Genomic DNA, 15,106 nt, shown 5'->3' with positions numbered 1-15,106 from the left:
ATGAAGTCGGGGGAAGTAGAAAGAAGTTGCAGTGTGCTAAATCAGGTGAATATGGCGAGTGATCCAACACACAAACTTGGTTTTTGCTCAAAAACTGTCTCACGATGTTCGAACAATGAAATGGTGCATTATCGTGCAAAAGTGACCAGCTGCCTGCATCCCGATATTCATGCCGTACGCGACGAATTTTCTCTATCAATTGCTTCAAAACTTTGACATAAAACTCACCATTGATTTGGCCAGGCGGAACAAATTCTTTGTGGATAATGCCCTTGGAATCATAGAAACAAATCAGCATTGTCTTTACTTTTGACTTCTCCAAGCGACTTTTTTTTTTTTTGGATGCCCCTCTTCTGGTGGTCTCCACTCAGCACTCTGGTGCTTTGTTTCGGGCTCATACTCAAAACACCACGTTTTGTCAACAGTAACTATCATTTCAAGGAAGTTTGAGTTCTTACAAGTGGTTTTAATGAGGTCCTTGCAGTGTTCAATTCGATGCAATTTGTGGGGAACAAATTGCGAATTCAATTTATGAAGGCCCAAACTCAGTCAAAATGTTGTGCACATTGATTTTGGAATCATCTTCAATAAATCTCATGGATGATTTTTTTTTTTTTTTTTTTTTTTAAATCAAATCATGCACTTTTTGGATGTTAACTTTGCTCAGTCCAGTTTTTTGATGGCATGGCTTTTTGTCGTCCTCAAGTGTCTCATGACCACTTTGAAATTGCTTAAACCACTAGTAAACTTGAGTACAGGATAAGCATTCATCACCGTATGTTTTTTTGAAGCATTTTATGCATTTCGGTAAAACTTTTACCAAGTTTAAAACAAAAGTCAATCACAGCTCTCTGTTTGAAACTCATTTTCCGACCATTCGTCAAAACACATTGTCACTATAACTTGGCTTTTAATAAAACAAACGTCAAACAGTTGACACAACACTAATGAAGGTTGTAGCTTTCGACAACAAAAGATACGACAGGTGGCGCCACTAGTTTCTTCTATTTTCAAAAAGTTTGGTTTCTTTTTGGACAGAGGGTATACAGCTAACATTAGTCCCCACCCTAATCTTTCTTGATACAATCAAATTACATCTCTTCAGATTTTCAGATTTACAAAATCTCAGCAGGTAATTCTGCTCTAGGAATTACTTTTCTCCTGAACTGTTTTTTTTTTTTTTTTTTTTTTTGAAATTCCAAATCCAAATTAATCTTGGAATATTTTGTTTTTGTTGCAAGAGTGAGAAATTTTCCTATATATCTTCACTCTTCACTTCTGTCTAGAGGAGTGCTAATGATTCCTCTGTCTTACTTGCTCTGTCTCCATTACAAAGACAGGGTATTTCTACCTTACAAACTTTTCTCAGGTACTTTCATGAGCTCTGTTTAACTAGACTGGCATTTGTAACTAACACCTTCCACTAAACTTTTAAAAATATGAGGATCAGATGATCAACATCCATACATTCTCTAACTTTAAACCTAATGAAATGGTTTCTCTACCTCTTCTTTCATTCTTTTAATTCAATTCTTTGGAATAACCTTCTTTCTATAGTTTTTCTCAATGATTACAGAAGCGCGCACACACACACATAAGATATATTAATTTCAAATTATAATAGCATATTTTCTCATTAATTAATAAAGTTTGTTTCTATTAGTTTTATTTAAAGTAATATTTGATTATTACTGTAAAAATAATAAGTCAAAAGAATCATCAAAATCTGCTAATTAGTTTATTGAGTAAAAACAATTCTAGCTTACCTGTTACCTTTCCTTCAACAAATGGAACAGGAATATTTTGTAACTGAACAGTCCTAAACTGGGTTGTTGTTGTTGTTCTGATAGTCTGGAGCCTATCTACTTTGGTTTTCTTATGTACTTCTTCTGTTACTGCCTGCAAACACACAATGAATTTCATATATATATATTTACTTTATAAAAGTATGAAAAAAAAAAATATATATATATATATACACACACACACACACACACGATGATGACACATACAAAATGATGATTTTCATGTTTTTAATATAGCAAATGAATTATTAAACGAATATTTCTGTCAGTTAACAATGCAAACTGCTGTAGAATATTTGAAAACAAAACAGATATCAGTGCAACCCTTGTTACATTATTTGTCTTCAGTAAAATCTGATATGAAAACATTGAAATGGAGAAGGCACTGGCAGTCAATACAGCATGGATTACTAAATGTGACAGTACCGAGAAAAAAAAGTTTTTGTTAATTTTGCTTTTTCAAGTTAATTATGTGTGGCTGTGTTTATTTTACTATGAAACGTGAGGTACAGGAAAGTTTATTTTTAAAATGTACAATTTTAAAGGAACTTTCATGTGTTCTTTTCATTTGGTGAAGCTGCTGATTCCATTACCACTCAAAGTTTAAGATTTTTATTTTATTATTTTTTTAAAGGTTTTGGATTTCTCTAAAACTTCTATAGTTTGGGTATTGTGAGCATACCAAGAATCTTAAGCATCCATTAATACAAGATTGCAGAGCTATTACAACAAGTTTGCTTTATGCTTTTGTATTTAAAGTAAAATGCTAGATATAGTCATAAAAGATCTTAATCTCAAATGGAATATAGAATACTGAGAATTTAGGAAGGCTACCATGAACAAATGCACAGTTGTATTTGGTATCAAGCAAAAAGGCTTGCACTTTTGTCAGAGGAAATGGAATGCAATGTATTATATTACACTGCTTTAGAAAGTACAGGTGAAAAAGGATATGTGGATATGGATCTCAAGTCAGGAGGTTTAATTACAGAGCCAAATTGCATAAGTTAATGACAAAGTCACAAGACGATTGCAGTAATAAGGAAAAATATGTTAACAAGTTAACATAATGAAACACTTAAATGTCAGTGGTTATTTACAATGCTTCATGATATGAACAATACCTGAGGAACTAAATGTATTATGTTACATTTTGCTGGATTTCCAACCAGCATCTTCAGAGCACAAATTATGATTGCTATAAAACACTTAGTAGTCAACTAGACTGTTGCAGAAACAATTCAAATTTTAAATGAAAAGGTACTAATGTCCTACCATGGCACCCACTAAGGACTGGATAAAATGAAGTTAATTCAGAGAATTCTGTAGTTTTAGAATAACTAATTAATTCTGTAGTTTTATAATAACTGCCTCTCAGATCTTTGGCAAATGAATGATGAATTGAGATTTAATATAGAGTGTTTCATATTCAATGTTAATTCTGAAAATAGCACCTCAGCCTGTAGTAACTTATGCAATAGAAATCTAGGAGTATCCAGAGTATGGTCTTGCACTCTTTATAGGATCTACCAATGATAGCAAATGTAGTTTTATGTTCTTCAGGGAAGATATTAACAGATCTAATGATGTGTCCAAAAAAAGGACAAGCTAAGCATATGGAACTTTATATATATACCAGGATATGTAAGATAAAGTTGATCTTTGGAGAATGGAGGAAGACTGCTAGCTGTATGTATTATTTGAAAGTGGCAGGGAGATTATATTTATGAACAATGTCTGCTATCTTTTCAAGTGCACCCCTATATCTACTCTATAATATAAAATAAGCTTTCTTTTGTCACACTTTTTGTCAAGTTAATTGAAATGTTTTGAAACTCAGGGCTACTCAGAATGTCGAGTCTTCAAAATTTTAGCTATCAGAATTCAAGGAGAGCAGACCTACCAGCAGTCCAGAACTCGGGGAGGGGGGGACCCCTTCCAAGTCTTCAAAATTCGAGTCATCAGAATTCAAGGAGAACCGGCCTACCAGTCCGGAACTCGGGTGCCATAGGCGCCAGGGGGACCCCACTTTCGAGTCTTCAAAATTCAAGGAGAACTGGCTTACCTGTCCGGAACTCGGGGGGGGGGGGGGACATAGACATCAGAGTCCCCTAGTATATGTGTGTGTGTATATATAGGGGGTTGCAACTACTGGCTAAGAGCTGTGTCATCAGAACAAATAGTCCTGTCTCTGTGTGTGTGTTTTAAGGATGCTGTACCGTTGGGATGGAGCAACTGCTTGAGTATGTTCCAATATGTGTAGGTTTCTATATAAAAGTATGATTTAGTAGACATTTAGCTAGTATGTCTAGGAAGGAAAGACATATCATTTTCTGTTGTGAAATGTATTTTTAGATTTTGGCTGTTTAAATTCACTAATGTGTTTAGACCATAAGATCAAATAACAAACATCATCTACATATTAGAGCCAGACTGTTGGTTTATTGTGTAGCAGTGAAATTCAAGGTTGGCATTCCACCAAAAGTAATAGCAAATCAGCTAACGCCTTTTTATTCCCGTATACGGGAGTAGGCGAGGCCATTTAGCCCTATCTAACCTTTTGGAGACTGAGTGGGCAGTTCAATCTCCACTGGTACCCAATCAGAGACAGATGGCCCAAGGCTATCACTAATTAAGCGGTACGCAGTGAAGAGAGACTGCTCAAATGTGCCGCCATCTCGTGGTCCCTAACCCTAACACAATATATTTAATGTCTGAAATAATGCGAGTTCTACGGTCGATTTTCTTGAGTTTACAGGACGAAAAACCCGAGTTTCCGGGAGGAAAAACCTGCTTGCCCGTGCCAGAGATCGACTAACTCGGGAACCGGTCGAAAAAAGGCTTAGAAAAATTTCCTCTAGTCGCCGACTAGACTCGAAACCAAATCTTCCTTCGTGCGGCCAAGCGCGGCGGTGTGCAAACGCCACGGTGTGCAAGCTAGTCCACTAGCCTACTGATCCTATCCATAACACCAGTCTTGCCAAAGCAGGAGCCAAAGTAATGCAAAACTACCAGATCCCCCTTTCTGTATGTTGATAGGTTATGCCAAGGAAAACACATCATGCAAAGTTTACTCCATGTTGGGTACGTGTGGTGGAAAGTGGCATAATTAAGAAGGGTGAAGTTTATCATTTGAATTAAATGTGGTTTATGTGAAAACTCAATATATAATAAGCATAATAGCCCAAAAGCTCCTGGACGAGACATCGGGAGTACAATACTTCCAGGAGAATCCCAGAAGACAGAACAATCCTAATTCTGAGTGATGTTTGTTCATCTTCAAAATGGCAGAACTTCTCAAAACTTTTCTATTGTTCCTTGTGCCATATTATTTGTATCATGTTTTTCAAATACTGTAATACAGATTTTACATAAAATCTAAGTAAATGCATTGTTTTTGATTTTCAGACATCACTAAATATGTACAGTAACACCACGCTTGCTGCTTGTCGTTTCTGGTGATTGTTGAAGTCTGAACAGCTGCACATTCAGTTGTAGTCCATCATGGTAATAGTGAGGACTGTCTTAATGATATTCAGATGTAAGTAGGCCTGAGGGAGGTATCATAAAGAAAATTAGTTTTATTATAAATTTTTTTATTGTGCATTCTGAAGTTAAAGGACTATGTCACACATCTCTACCCGACGCTCTCTTGGACTCTTTTCTCCACAAACAATTTACTAAACTCACTGCTATGTTGAAGTATATTCATAATAGCAACTTTGACCTTCTTTTCTCTCTTTTAGTAAACATAATATACATCATTTTAGGATACACAGTACATAAATCAACCACCAAGAACTTTCTTAAACCACTCTACATCTGGAAGTGGCATTGCTAAGCTAGATGCTAAATTTTCTTTTTCTTAAAATTAAACACTTTAGCACTTTATATTCAGTTTTTATAAATCAGTTCCTTTTTAATTTTTTATTTAAATCAGCAATTTAATTAAATTTCTTATTATTATGCAACACCTCCACAAAGTCTGAGGACTCATCAATAGAGGACACTGTACATCTTCACAATACAACCTTACTTGTCCACCACATTACATAATCCACCATCTACAAAAAACACCATCACCCTACTTCCTACCTACTCCAACATCTATGCATAATGTCATCTGCTGCCCATTCACTACATTTTTGTCTGTTAATTACTGTGCTGTTCTCTGGCCAATTTGCATGTATGCAGGGTGAAAAACTTGAATTCCCAGGAGGAATAAACCCTACTACTTCTGTGTGACATCAGCAAACTCACCTTCAAATAAAAAAGAGTCCATATAAGGTTACTCTCATTGTATGTGAACGAAACTCAGCTCTTTTTAATGCTTTCCAATGCATATGTCTCAAACTGCTTATGAAGCATCCTTTTTATATAAATGATCGTATATTACTAAAATCCCTACCAATAGAATATATATTTCAGTACTTCTGCCTTTTCATAGTTGTACCTCCTCACATCCAGAAAGTAATCTTGTAACATCACTAGCAATAAGCATGACCTCCTTGCATCGGTCATCTAACTCTTATAGACCCATCAAGGAAAATCACCTCCCAGAAAAGAAAAGATCATTGCATGTTTATCTGATATCTTTCGTGAGAAAAACATCAAAAGGATTCTTAATAGCTTGGATACCACAAGTCTTCTGGTCTTCGTGATGGTGTTCCCAAGTTGTACTCAAAATTCACATTCCAGAATTAACATCCATTCATACACATTTTCTAGATGCATAGAAACCACAGTATGTCTGAAGAAAAGAATGTCAGCCATCAAATTATCATCTCATCAACAGTCAAGTTCTTCATCACCTAGGGTCCACCAATTAATAAGATAAGTTTGGTAACGAAGATTATGGCCAAAGTAACCAAGATTGGCCAGTTAATTATGTCTGTTAACTGCATGTGTTCTGGTTAGTTTTTCTGTTTTGTGAGATGAAAAACTCAGGTTTCAAAGAGGAGAATCCTTCCACTTCTCCAGGACTCCAATTAATTAGTGATCAGCAACTGGATTCAGCAAATCTCCTAGCCAACCTTACACCTTTGGAAACAATTGTGTGGTTGCTCTTAACATTTTAAAGGCATTTAACAAGTCTCACATAGTCTTTAACCATCTACTGTCTTATGGTCTACCTTCCATCCTTTACAACTGGATTGTTAGTTTCCTATCTGGTTATTCACTGCCTATCATATGAGACCATTTCTTCTCTCTCTGAATTCTCTCACTAATCCAAAAGGAGCCATGGAGTATTTTGTCATTTCTGGTGATAGCATTCTCCATTTCTCTTTCATTTGGCAAACCTTGTACTGCTCAAACATTCCAAGCTTTAAAATCTCTTATAAACAATTACCTTCTTACTATCATTCAGTAAAGTAATAATCTAATGTACTTCAATGTCACCATAACACATTCCTAGCTTATTTCTTGATAATAATCAAATCTCAGATCAGATTTCTCTTCTTTCAACTATGCTTCAGATTTTTCCTGGCTCAAAAACACATCACATCCATACCATTTTCATAGTTGTACCTCCTCACATCCAGAAAGTAATCTTGTAACATCACTAGCAATAAGCATGACCTCCTTGCATCGGTCATCTAACTCTTATAGACCCATCAAGGAAAATCACCTCCCAGAAAAGAAAAGATCATTGCATGTTTATCTGATATCTTTCGTGAGAAAAACATCAAAAGGATTCTTAATAGCTTGGATACCACAAGTCTTCTGGTCTTCGTGATGGTGTTCCCAAGTTGTACTCAAAATTCACATTCCAGAATTAACATCCATTCATACACATTTTCTAGATGCATAGAAACCACAGTATGTCTGAAGAAAAGAATGTCAGCCATCAAATTATCATCTCATCAACAGTCAAGTTCTTCATCACCTAGGGTCCACCAATTAATAAGATAAGTTTGGTAACGAAGATTATGGCCAAAGTAACCAAGATTGGCCAGTTAATTATGTCTGTTAACTGCATGTGTTCTGGTTAGTTTTTCTGTTTTGTGAGATGAAAAACTCAGGTTTCAAAGAGGAGAATCCTTCCACTTCTCCAGGACTCCAATTAATTAGTGATCAGCAACTGGATTCAGCAAATCTCCTAGCCAACCTTACACCTTTGGAAACAATTGTGTGGTTGCTCTTAACATTTTAAAGGCATTTAACAAGTCTCACATAGTCTTTAACCATCTACTGTCTTATGGTCTACCTTCCATCCTTTACAACTGGATTGTTAGTTTCCTATCTGGTTATTCACTGCCTATCATATGAGACCATTTCTTCTCTCTCTGAATTCTCTCACTAATCCAAAAGGAGCCATGGAGTATTTTGTCATTTCTGGTGATAGCATTCTCCATTTCTCTTTCATTTGGCAAACCTTGTACTGCTCAAACATTCCAAGCTTTAAAATCTCTTATAAACAATTACCTTCTTACTATCATTCAGTAAAGTAATAATCTAATGTACTTCAATGTCACCATAACACATTCCTAGCTTATTTCTTGATAATAATCAAATCTCAGATCAGATTTCTCTTCTTTCAACTATGCTTCAGATTTTTCCTGGCTCAAAAACACATCACATCCATACCATTTTCAGTCTCCAAAAAACTTCTTACTTGTGCAGCTCATAATACTACATAAATCCTAAATTTGTCCCACTGTTCTGATTGGAATGGGGGCATCACAGCCCTTCTTACAAATATTTAATACTATTAGAGAGAAAGTCCACTTAATCTCACAGATATTAAGTGGACTTCCTATTTCATTACATTTATTACATTCTATTTCCGACTTATGCCTTTGCTCTAGGTAATTGCATGGGTGCTGTTTCAAACTGACTATCATCATTCCTCCACTTTTTTCTAAACAACTGCTGATCAACATTCATACATACAGAGTTCAGCTCCACCACACCAATTTTTCCCCCTTCTCTTCTATTCCATATACTTCTACTCTCTGAAACCTCCAGCTGATGAAGAAACATAAACAGATTCTTTCGCTCTACCTTCCCACAAACAGCACTCTTGTGTTGAAGATTTTATGACTAGACCAAAACACATTTTCACTTTTCAGTATGCCAGTAACATATGCAATGTAGTTACCAATAGGCTGGATATTTTAATTGCACTCCATGGACACATCTTATACTTATCCTCTTGACCTTCGTATATTAAATAGCTTTATAACTTATAACCTTTGTGGCTGGATGGATCTCAATCCCTTCATCTCTATGAAAAATGGCTTAAATTAATGAGAATTTATTGAGCACCAGGCTCACCCATTTTAGGGCAGTGTGGGAGCATCTGTATACCGATGAGCAGAGCTGCTTACGGATGCTTGTGTTTCCACCTATCGTTCTCATTGTAGTTAGATGACTCTCGAATGAGTTGATTGGGATGATTAGCTGCTTTGGTGAAGTATGTAATGGCAGTATCATGGAGAAACATGTGAATATCAGGAATGTCAGCGTCTCGGTGGAGGAGAGTATTCCTGACAAGCCACGGAGCATTGAATATCATACGGAGACATTTGTTCTGGATGACCTGTAGCTTTTTTGATGTTGCCAGGGAAGGTGTGATCCCAAGTTGGTGATCCATAAGTCAATGTGAGTCTAATGATTACTTTATAGATTCGTAGTTTGTTTTCAGTGCTGACACGGCTTCTTCGGTTGAGAAGAGAGTAAGGTTGCATAATTGCAGAGTTTGACTTGCTGCAGGCATAATTGATGTGAGAGTTAAAGTTGAGACGGTTATCTAGATGAATACCTAAATATATTTGGTGCTGGATTTCCTTGGAATAGCTGTGTTGAAAAGTTCGACTTCTCTGTAGTGGGATGCCTTCCATCTTGTGAAGAGAATGGGAATACTTTTGTCGGCATTCACAGCTATTCTCCATTTCCTGAGTCATTTTTCTAGGTTTGTTGCTGCGGTTTGTAAGCACTGCATAGCTAAGTTCGGCCTGAGAGATCTACTCAAAATTGCCATGTCATCCGCATAGCAAGCTGTGGTGGTTAATGTCGTGTTAGGGATGTCAGCAACAAAGATGTTAAAAAGCAGCGGAGAGAGCAGCAAGCCTTGAGGAACACCTGCAGTGATTCTTTTCAAAGAGGATTGGAGTCCTCTCAACTTGACCTGAAATTTCCAGTTTTTTAGAAAGGAGTCAATAAGTTTGGCAAGGTAGAGCAGAAGATTCACCATAAATAATTTATAGGTGAGGCCTTTGTGACAAACCTTATCAAAGGCTTTTGCTACATCCAGAAAAATAAGTCCTGTGTGTTGTTGCCAATTGAATCCAGTTGTGATGAATTCGAGAATTAGTCTGTGAACTTATTGTGCAGTACTGTGCCTGGTTTGAAACCCAAACTGCTCTTTTGGAATTGGGTTGTTTTTGCTCACCACATCTTGAAGTCGATTGAGGATGACTTTTTCCGCAATTTTTCCCAAGCATGAAAGGAGACTGATGGGTCTTTATCTTTGGTAGCTGAGGTGCTTCTCCTGGCTTATGAATGAGGATTATGTCTGCTTGTTTCCATTGTACTGGAAAATAATTTAATCTGAGTATTGCATTTATAATTGCTACCAAATGCATGACAGCTTTGTGCGGAAGGGCCTTGATTGTTTTGTTGTTAATTTCTTCTGGACCAGGGGCTTTTTTGTTGTTAAGCTTCCTAATGATTGAGTAGACCTCTTTAGGTGAGGTGACTAAAGAGTTCTTTAGTCACCTCGCCTCTCCGGCTGCTAGAGCGCAGTACAGACTTCACGGTGAATTTTCTCTAAGAAGACCAAATCTGCATGAGCATAATTAGGACTGCACTGAAGTTGAAGAGCTTTAGCCTTTTCATCGTCCATAGGAACTATACCGCTTCTCCGTGAATGGACTAGATATTGGAACGATCTGTACGAAGAGTTTTTGCCAATTTCCATAAAGAGTTATCTTCAGTTTTCAGAGAACAAAGTTTTCTTTCCAATTGCTGATTTCTGTGATCTTTTGGTGCATAACAAAGTAAGTTTGATGCTCTGTTCAGCTCTTAGCGGTCTTGAGGAGAGAACGTGTTATGAAAGCGGCATCTGATTTTATTTTTGTTTCTGATTAGAGCAAGGATTTCTTCTGGAAGTAAGTTTACTTGAGCTGGATAGAAATAGAGGAGGCTGCAGCTAAGCCAGTTTGAATTTTGCTATCAAGGTTATTGACTGCCGCGAATATCTTCTACCGTGAATTTCTACGGTAGGAGATATTCGGCACTGAATTCATGATAGTGTTGATTGTAGCCTTGAATTTTGTGAAATTAGTAAATGACTGACTGGGAATAAGTTCCAGATCCTCTCCCAGTTTTAGACATACTGGGTTGTAGTCCAAACTGAGGTCATTGACCACTTGCAGCTGGAATTGATGAGATACGTTTTTGAATAGGCTACATCTAATACATCGGGCTTTCCGTGTCTTCCATAGTAGGTTGGTTCAATCGGACCTGCAATGATAATATTTCTCAGCTTAGCAAAATTGTGAAGGATTTTTCCATTGGAATTGGCACACCTGCTATTCCATATGAGATGCTTTGAATTTAGATCTCCTGCTACTATTGTTGCTTCCGTAGTGTCAAGCAGCTGAGAAAGATCAAAGGATAGCAGAGTTCTGCCTGGAGGGTTATAAATGGAATATATTTTTAAAATGCCTGCATTAATAGTGTGAATTTCTATGCCAGTTTTTTCCAGAATAGTTGTAGGAATCTTTTTTATTTCATTGTAACGGATGTTTTTCTTGATAAAGATTGCAGTACCTCCACCTCTGGCATTAGGTCTATCATTTCTAATTAAAGAGTAATTCCTCAGCTTGGGTTTATCACAGGGCCATAGATGGGTCTTACTGATTAATAGGATATCAATTTTGAAATAATTAGCAAATTCTTGAAGTTCTATAATGTTGTTGCTGAGCCCATTAGCATTCCAAAATGCGAGAATTTATTGTGATGGCCGGATTATCCATCAATGATCGAGAACATGACTTGGGTATTTTTAAGAAATCTGTTTGTATCAGCCTGGTTGGGATTTGATTTGCTAAAATCTATTAACATTTCTCCTAAAGTGGCAGCAAGCATCGCAGCAGAGTTTTGACTGCTTGGTATAGTTTCTGCTGATTTGGTGTGCAAGGAAACCACTGAGGTGTAAGATCTCTGTTACTTGTAGAAGCTCGCAAAGGGTTTTCTAGTGTAAGAGGTGTAGCATGCTTCTAAGTTGATGGGACTCCTGTTTCTCTAATTTTAGAGATATTAGATGGGTGAGATGAGCAACCTTTGTAGTTCGCCGGGTGCGGCCCACCGCAATTTGCGCATTTAGCGGGAGTAGTGTGTGGTTTAGAACATGTATGAGATGGATGATTGCATCCACATTTAACGCACTTGTACTCTGCCTTACAAAGCTTCTGCGCATGTCCATATTTCTGGAAGCAATGGCAGTGACCTCAGATATTTTCCTTCTGAGAGGCTCTGTCTTAATTACTAGATTGCAAACAATTTTTAAGTCATATTTCTCTCTGGTCTTTACAAATTTCTACTAAAACCAGAGACATGGGTCGTTTGTCTGCAGTACATGCACGAGACTTTTATTGGTTCTAATCCTTGTGACTTTAGGTCAGCATCTATCTCCTCTGATGGTATTGTTTCCACTAGACCTCTAATTACTACCTTTAGTTTTCTTGCTTTTTAGCTGCAATGTGTGATATGGGACTTTCAGTTCGTCCATAAGTCTGGTGAGCTGATGGGAGTCCAAAGTTCCTTATGGTTGAATCCGGATTCCTTCATCTGTACTCTTGGCTGATGTAAATTTGATGTTTGTATTCTTCATCTCTGCAGTTAAAGACCATTTTTCTTTTGTTCTTAATATTACTGGTTGAATTCTCTCTTTGGGTTGTGTCCTGGAGTCAGTCTCTATTCTTTCATCAGGTTGTGCTGTTAAGTCCATTGGAGCTGTTCTTTCCAAGGGTTGGGGTATTATTTCAGGTTCTGCAGCTGGTGACTCCTTCTTGCGCTTCTTTCTGCTGACAACCTGATAATCTGTAGAGTCATCTGAGTCAACTAGGGGCTGGTCGATATCTGGCAACAATCTCCGTGGTGTTATCTCGAGACGTGCTGGGGAGAGGGTCAGGGGATTGGTAGTCCTCTGATTCAACCTCTGCTATTTGGTATATTGCTACCTTTCCTGGCCATTTTCTTTGCAACAGGCTCCCTACATGCTTGAAGACTGCCAATAGCTGTTTGAAGTCTAGCTCATCATATAGAGTGTCCATGATTTGGTTTAATTTGTGATTAGATGAGAGAACAGAGGTTGCTCAGGTGTCCCAAGCAACTTGCAAGTAATCCTGTGGACTTGAGGGTCCACTAGAAAATCCTGTAGACACTCTCGGGTGTCTACCAGCAATAAAATACAACTAGCTGTCCTACAACAGGGAAAAGGAGTGTCATGAAACCACTTGGCCACAGATTGAAATCCTGCCTCCCTGAATAAAACCATAAATCCACCACTGGTCCTTATTGCTGGTGGGGCCTGCCAGCCATTAGACCTCTTGCATGTTTCATGCAGAGGGGGAGACACAGGAAACAAACTGTGTCTGCGCCAGTGTAATGCGCGTTTCGTGGAAAACCTTATAAACAAATTAATCAGGCTCAGTCTAAAATAATAGATCTCTTCACATCAAAAGCCAACAACACCCTCTATTAAATAGCTGCCATTCAGCATTCAGAATACATTCTAGTATTATGAACATGTTTGCAATGTTATGTATGGTGTCCATGTATTTAATTTTTTTTTTAATTTCTCCTAAATATAAAATAATGCTAACATGTGGTGTAGAATTTAAAACCAAGAATTATTAATTTATTTTAATAAATTATTTATTAAAATTACAAAATGCAAAGTAGTATATCAGAAAACTAAGAGATGGATGTCTAAAGAGAAAAGCCATTAATCCCTGTATTGCATTAAAATCCTCCCCCTCACCCAAGGGGGAAAAAGTCAAGAATTTTATAAAATATATAATATAATAAGATATGTATAATAATTCCTATTTTGTTTTGTTATATTTCAAACAGCAAGGACCCTGCTCATCACTACAGTCCTTACTTATACAAAATGCCAATCCTGGTAAAATTATGACAAACTGAAGTGGCTAAACTATCCAGTTTGAAACAGAAGGTATGTAATTTTCTTTTCTTTCAGAAAAGTTCCTTGTATTCTAACTAAAGAAATATGTTGAAAGTTTATTTTTCACTTAGTCAGACTATAATAAATTTAGTTTAATCCTTTATCCAAGTGTGTGCAAACAAAGTTTGCACCTGAAAGTATCTTCAGGACTGGGGTAAAGTGGTACAACACCAGGCAACTCCTTGCAAAGGAGACACCCGGTGTTGTATATCTTGAGATAGGAGTGTTGGTAGCTTGCTCCACCTTTGCAAGGAGTCGCCCAGTGTTGTACCACTTTACCCCAGTCCTGAAGATACTTTCAGGCACAAACTTTGCTTGCACACACTTGGATAAAGGATTAAACTAAATTTATTATAACTAAAGAAATGTTGCTTTTTAAAATTGGAAATAATCATTCACATATTTCTATGTGCATCCTTTATCCCATATTCTGGTATACAAATGATAAGAAATTGTTTCTCCAAAAAGTAAACAATAAAATTATCAACTTATCACCCTGAAAACATGAAATTTCAATTACCAAATTTATCTCCAATGTAAATAAGATGAAAATGGCTGATTAGGAAAAGCAATAAAAAATAATAAACGGTCATTAAACATCAATAAATTATTTCTATACTGAAAATACATTATGTTACACCATGAAGGAGCCATCGTGGGAGGCATACTACTCCATTATAACTCACCGTCTCCCTTACTTAATCCTCTAACTACGTAACACTACCATCAACGCAATGCCATCTACCACCCCACCACCAATAGTAGATTTTGTCTGTAAATTACATGTGTTCTTGTGGCTTATTTGCCTGTATGGGAGATGGAAAAATCCAAGTTTCTGGGAGAAAAAAACCCTGCTACCTCTGTATGAGGTTGGTTGGCTAACTCGCCTCTTCAATTGAAAAATTCCATATACAGATTCCTCTCATCACGATGAAAATCTAAATTGAGTGTTTTCCAATCGAAAGGGACAACATATCATTCTTCAAATTACCGCTATAAACCACTTCTAAAGCCAAATTCAGTATCACTGATGGTGTCTTCACATTTTCTGTATATTCTTTTTTGAATTATTTTCAGAAACATTTTGAGAAGATGACTCAGACTA

At 36.9% G+C, this 15,106-nt stretch overlaps 1 protein-coding gene across 2 annotated transcripts in view; it reads right to left on the bottom strand.

Moving 5' to 3' along the window:
• Positions 1-15,106, bottom strand: part of LOC150095403 (filamin-A-like) — a 640,838-nt gene that overhangs the window by 131,323 nt on the left and 494,409 nt on the right. For both annotated transcript variants that reach the window (XM_090410722.1, XM_090410723.1), the window contains one exon: positions 1,767-1,899. In XM_090410722.1, the coding sequence (XP_090266848.1) occupies positions 1,767-1,899 (133 nt within the window). The remainder of the gene's footprint in view (positions 1-1,766; positions 1,900-15,106) is intronic.

Source organism: Typopeltis vanoorti, chromosome 20 (assembly GCF_054136105.1).
Source record: "Typopeltis vanoorti isolate ZY-2024b chromosome 20, IOZ_Tvanoo_1.0, whole genome shotgun sequence".
In the NCBI taxonomy this organism is placed as follows: Eukaryota; Metazoa; Arthropoda; class Arachnida; order Uropygi; family Thelyphonidae; genus Typopeltis; species Typopeltis vanoorti.
Note: the sequence above shows the minus strand (reverse complement) of the source record. Positions and strands in the feature narration are given on the sequence as shown.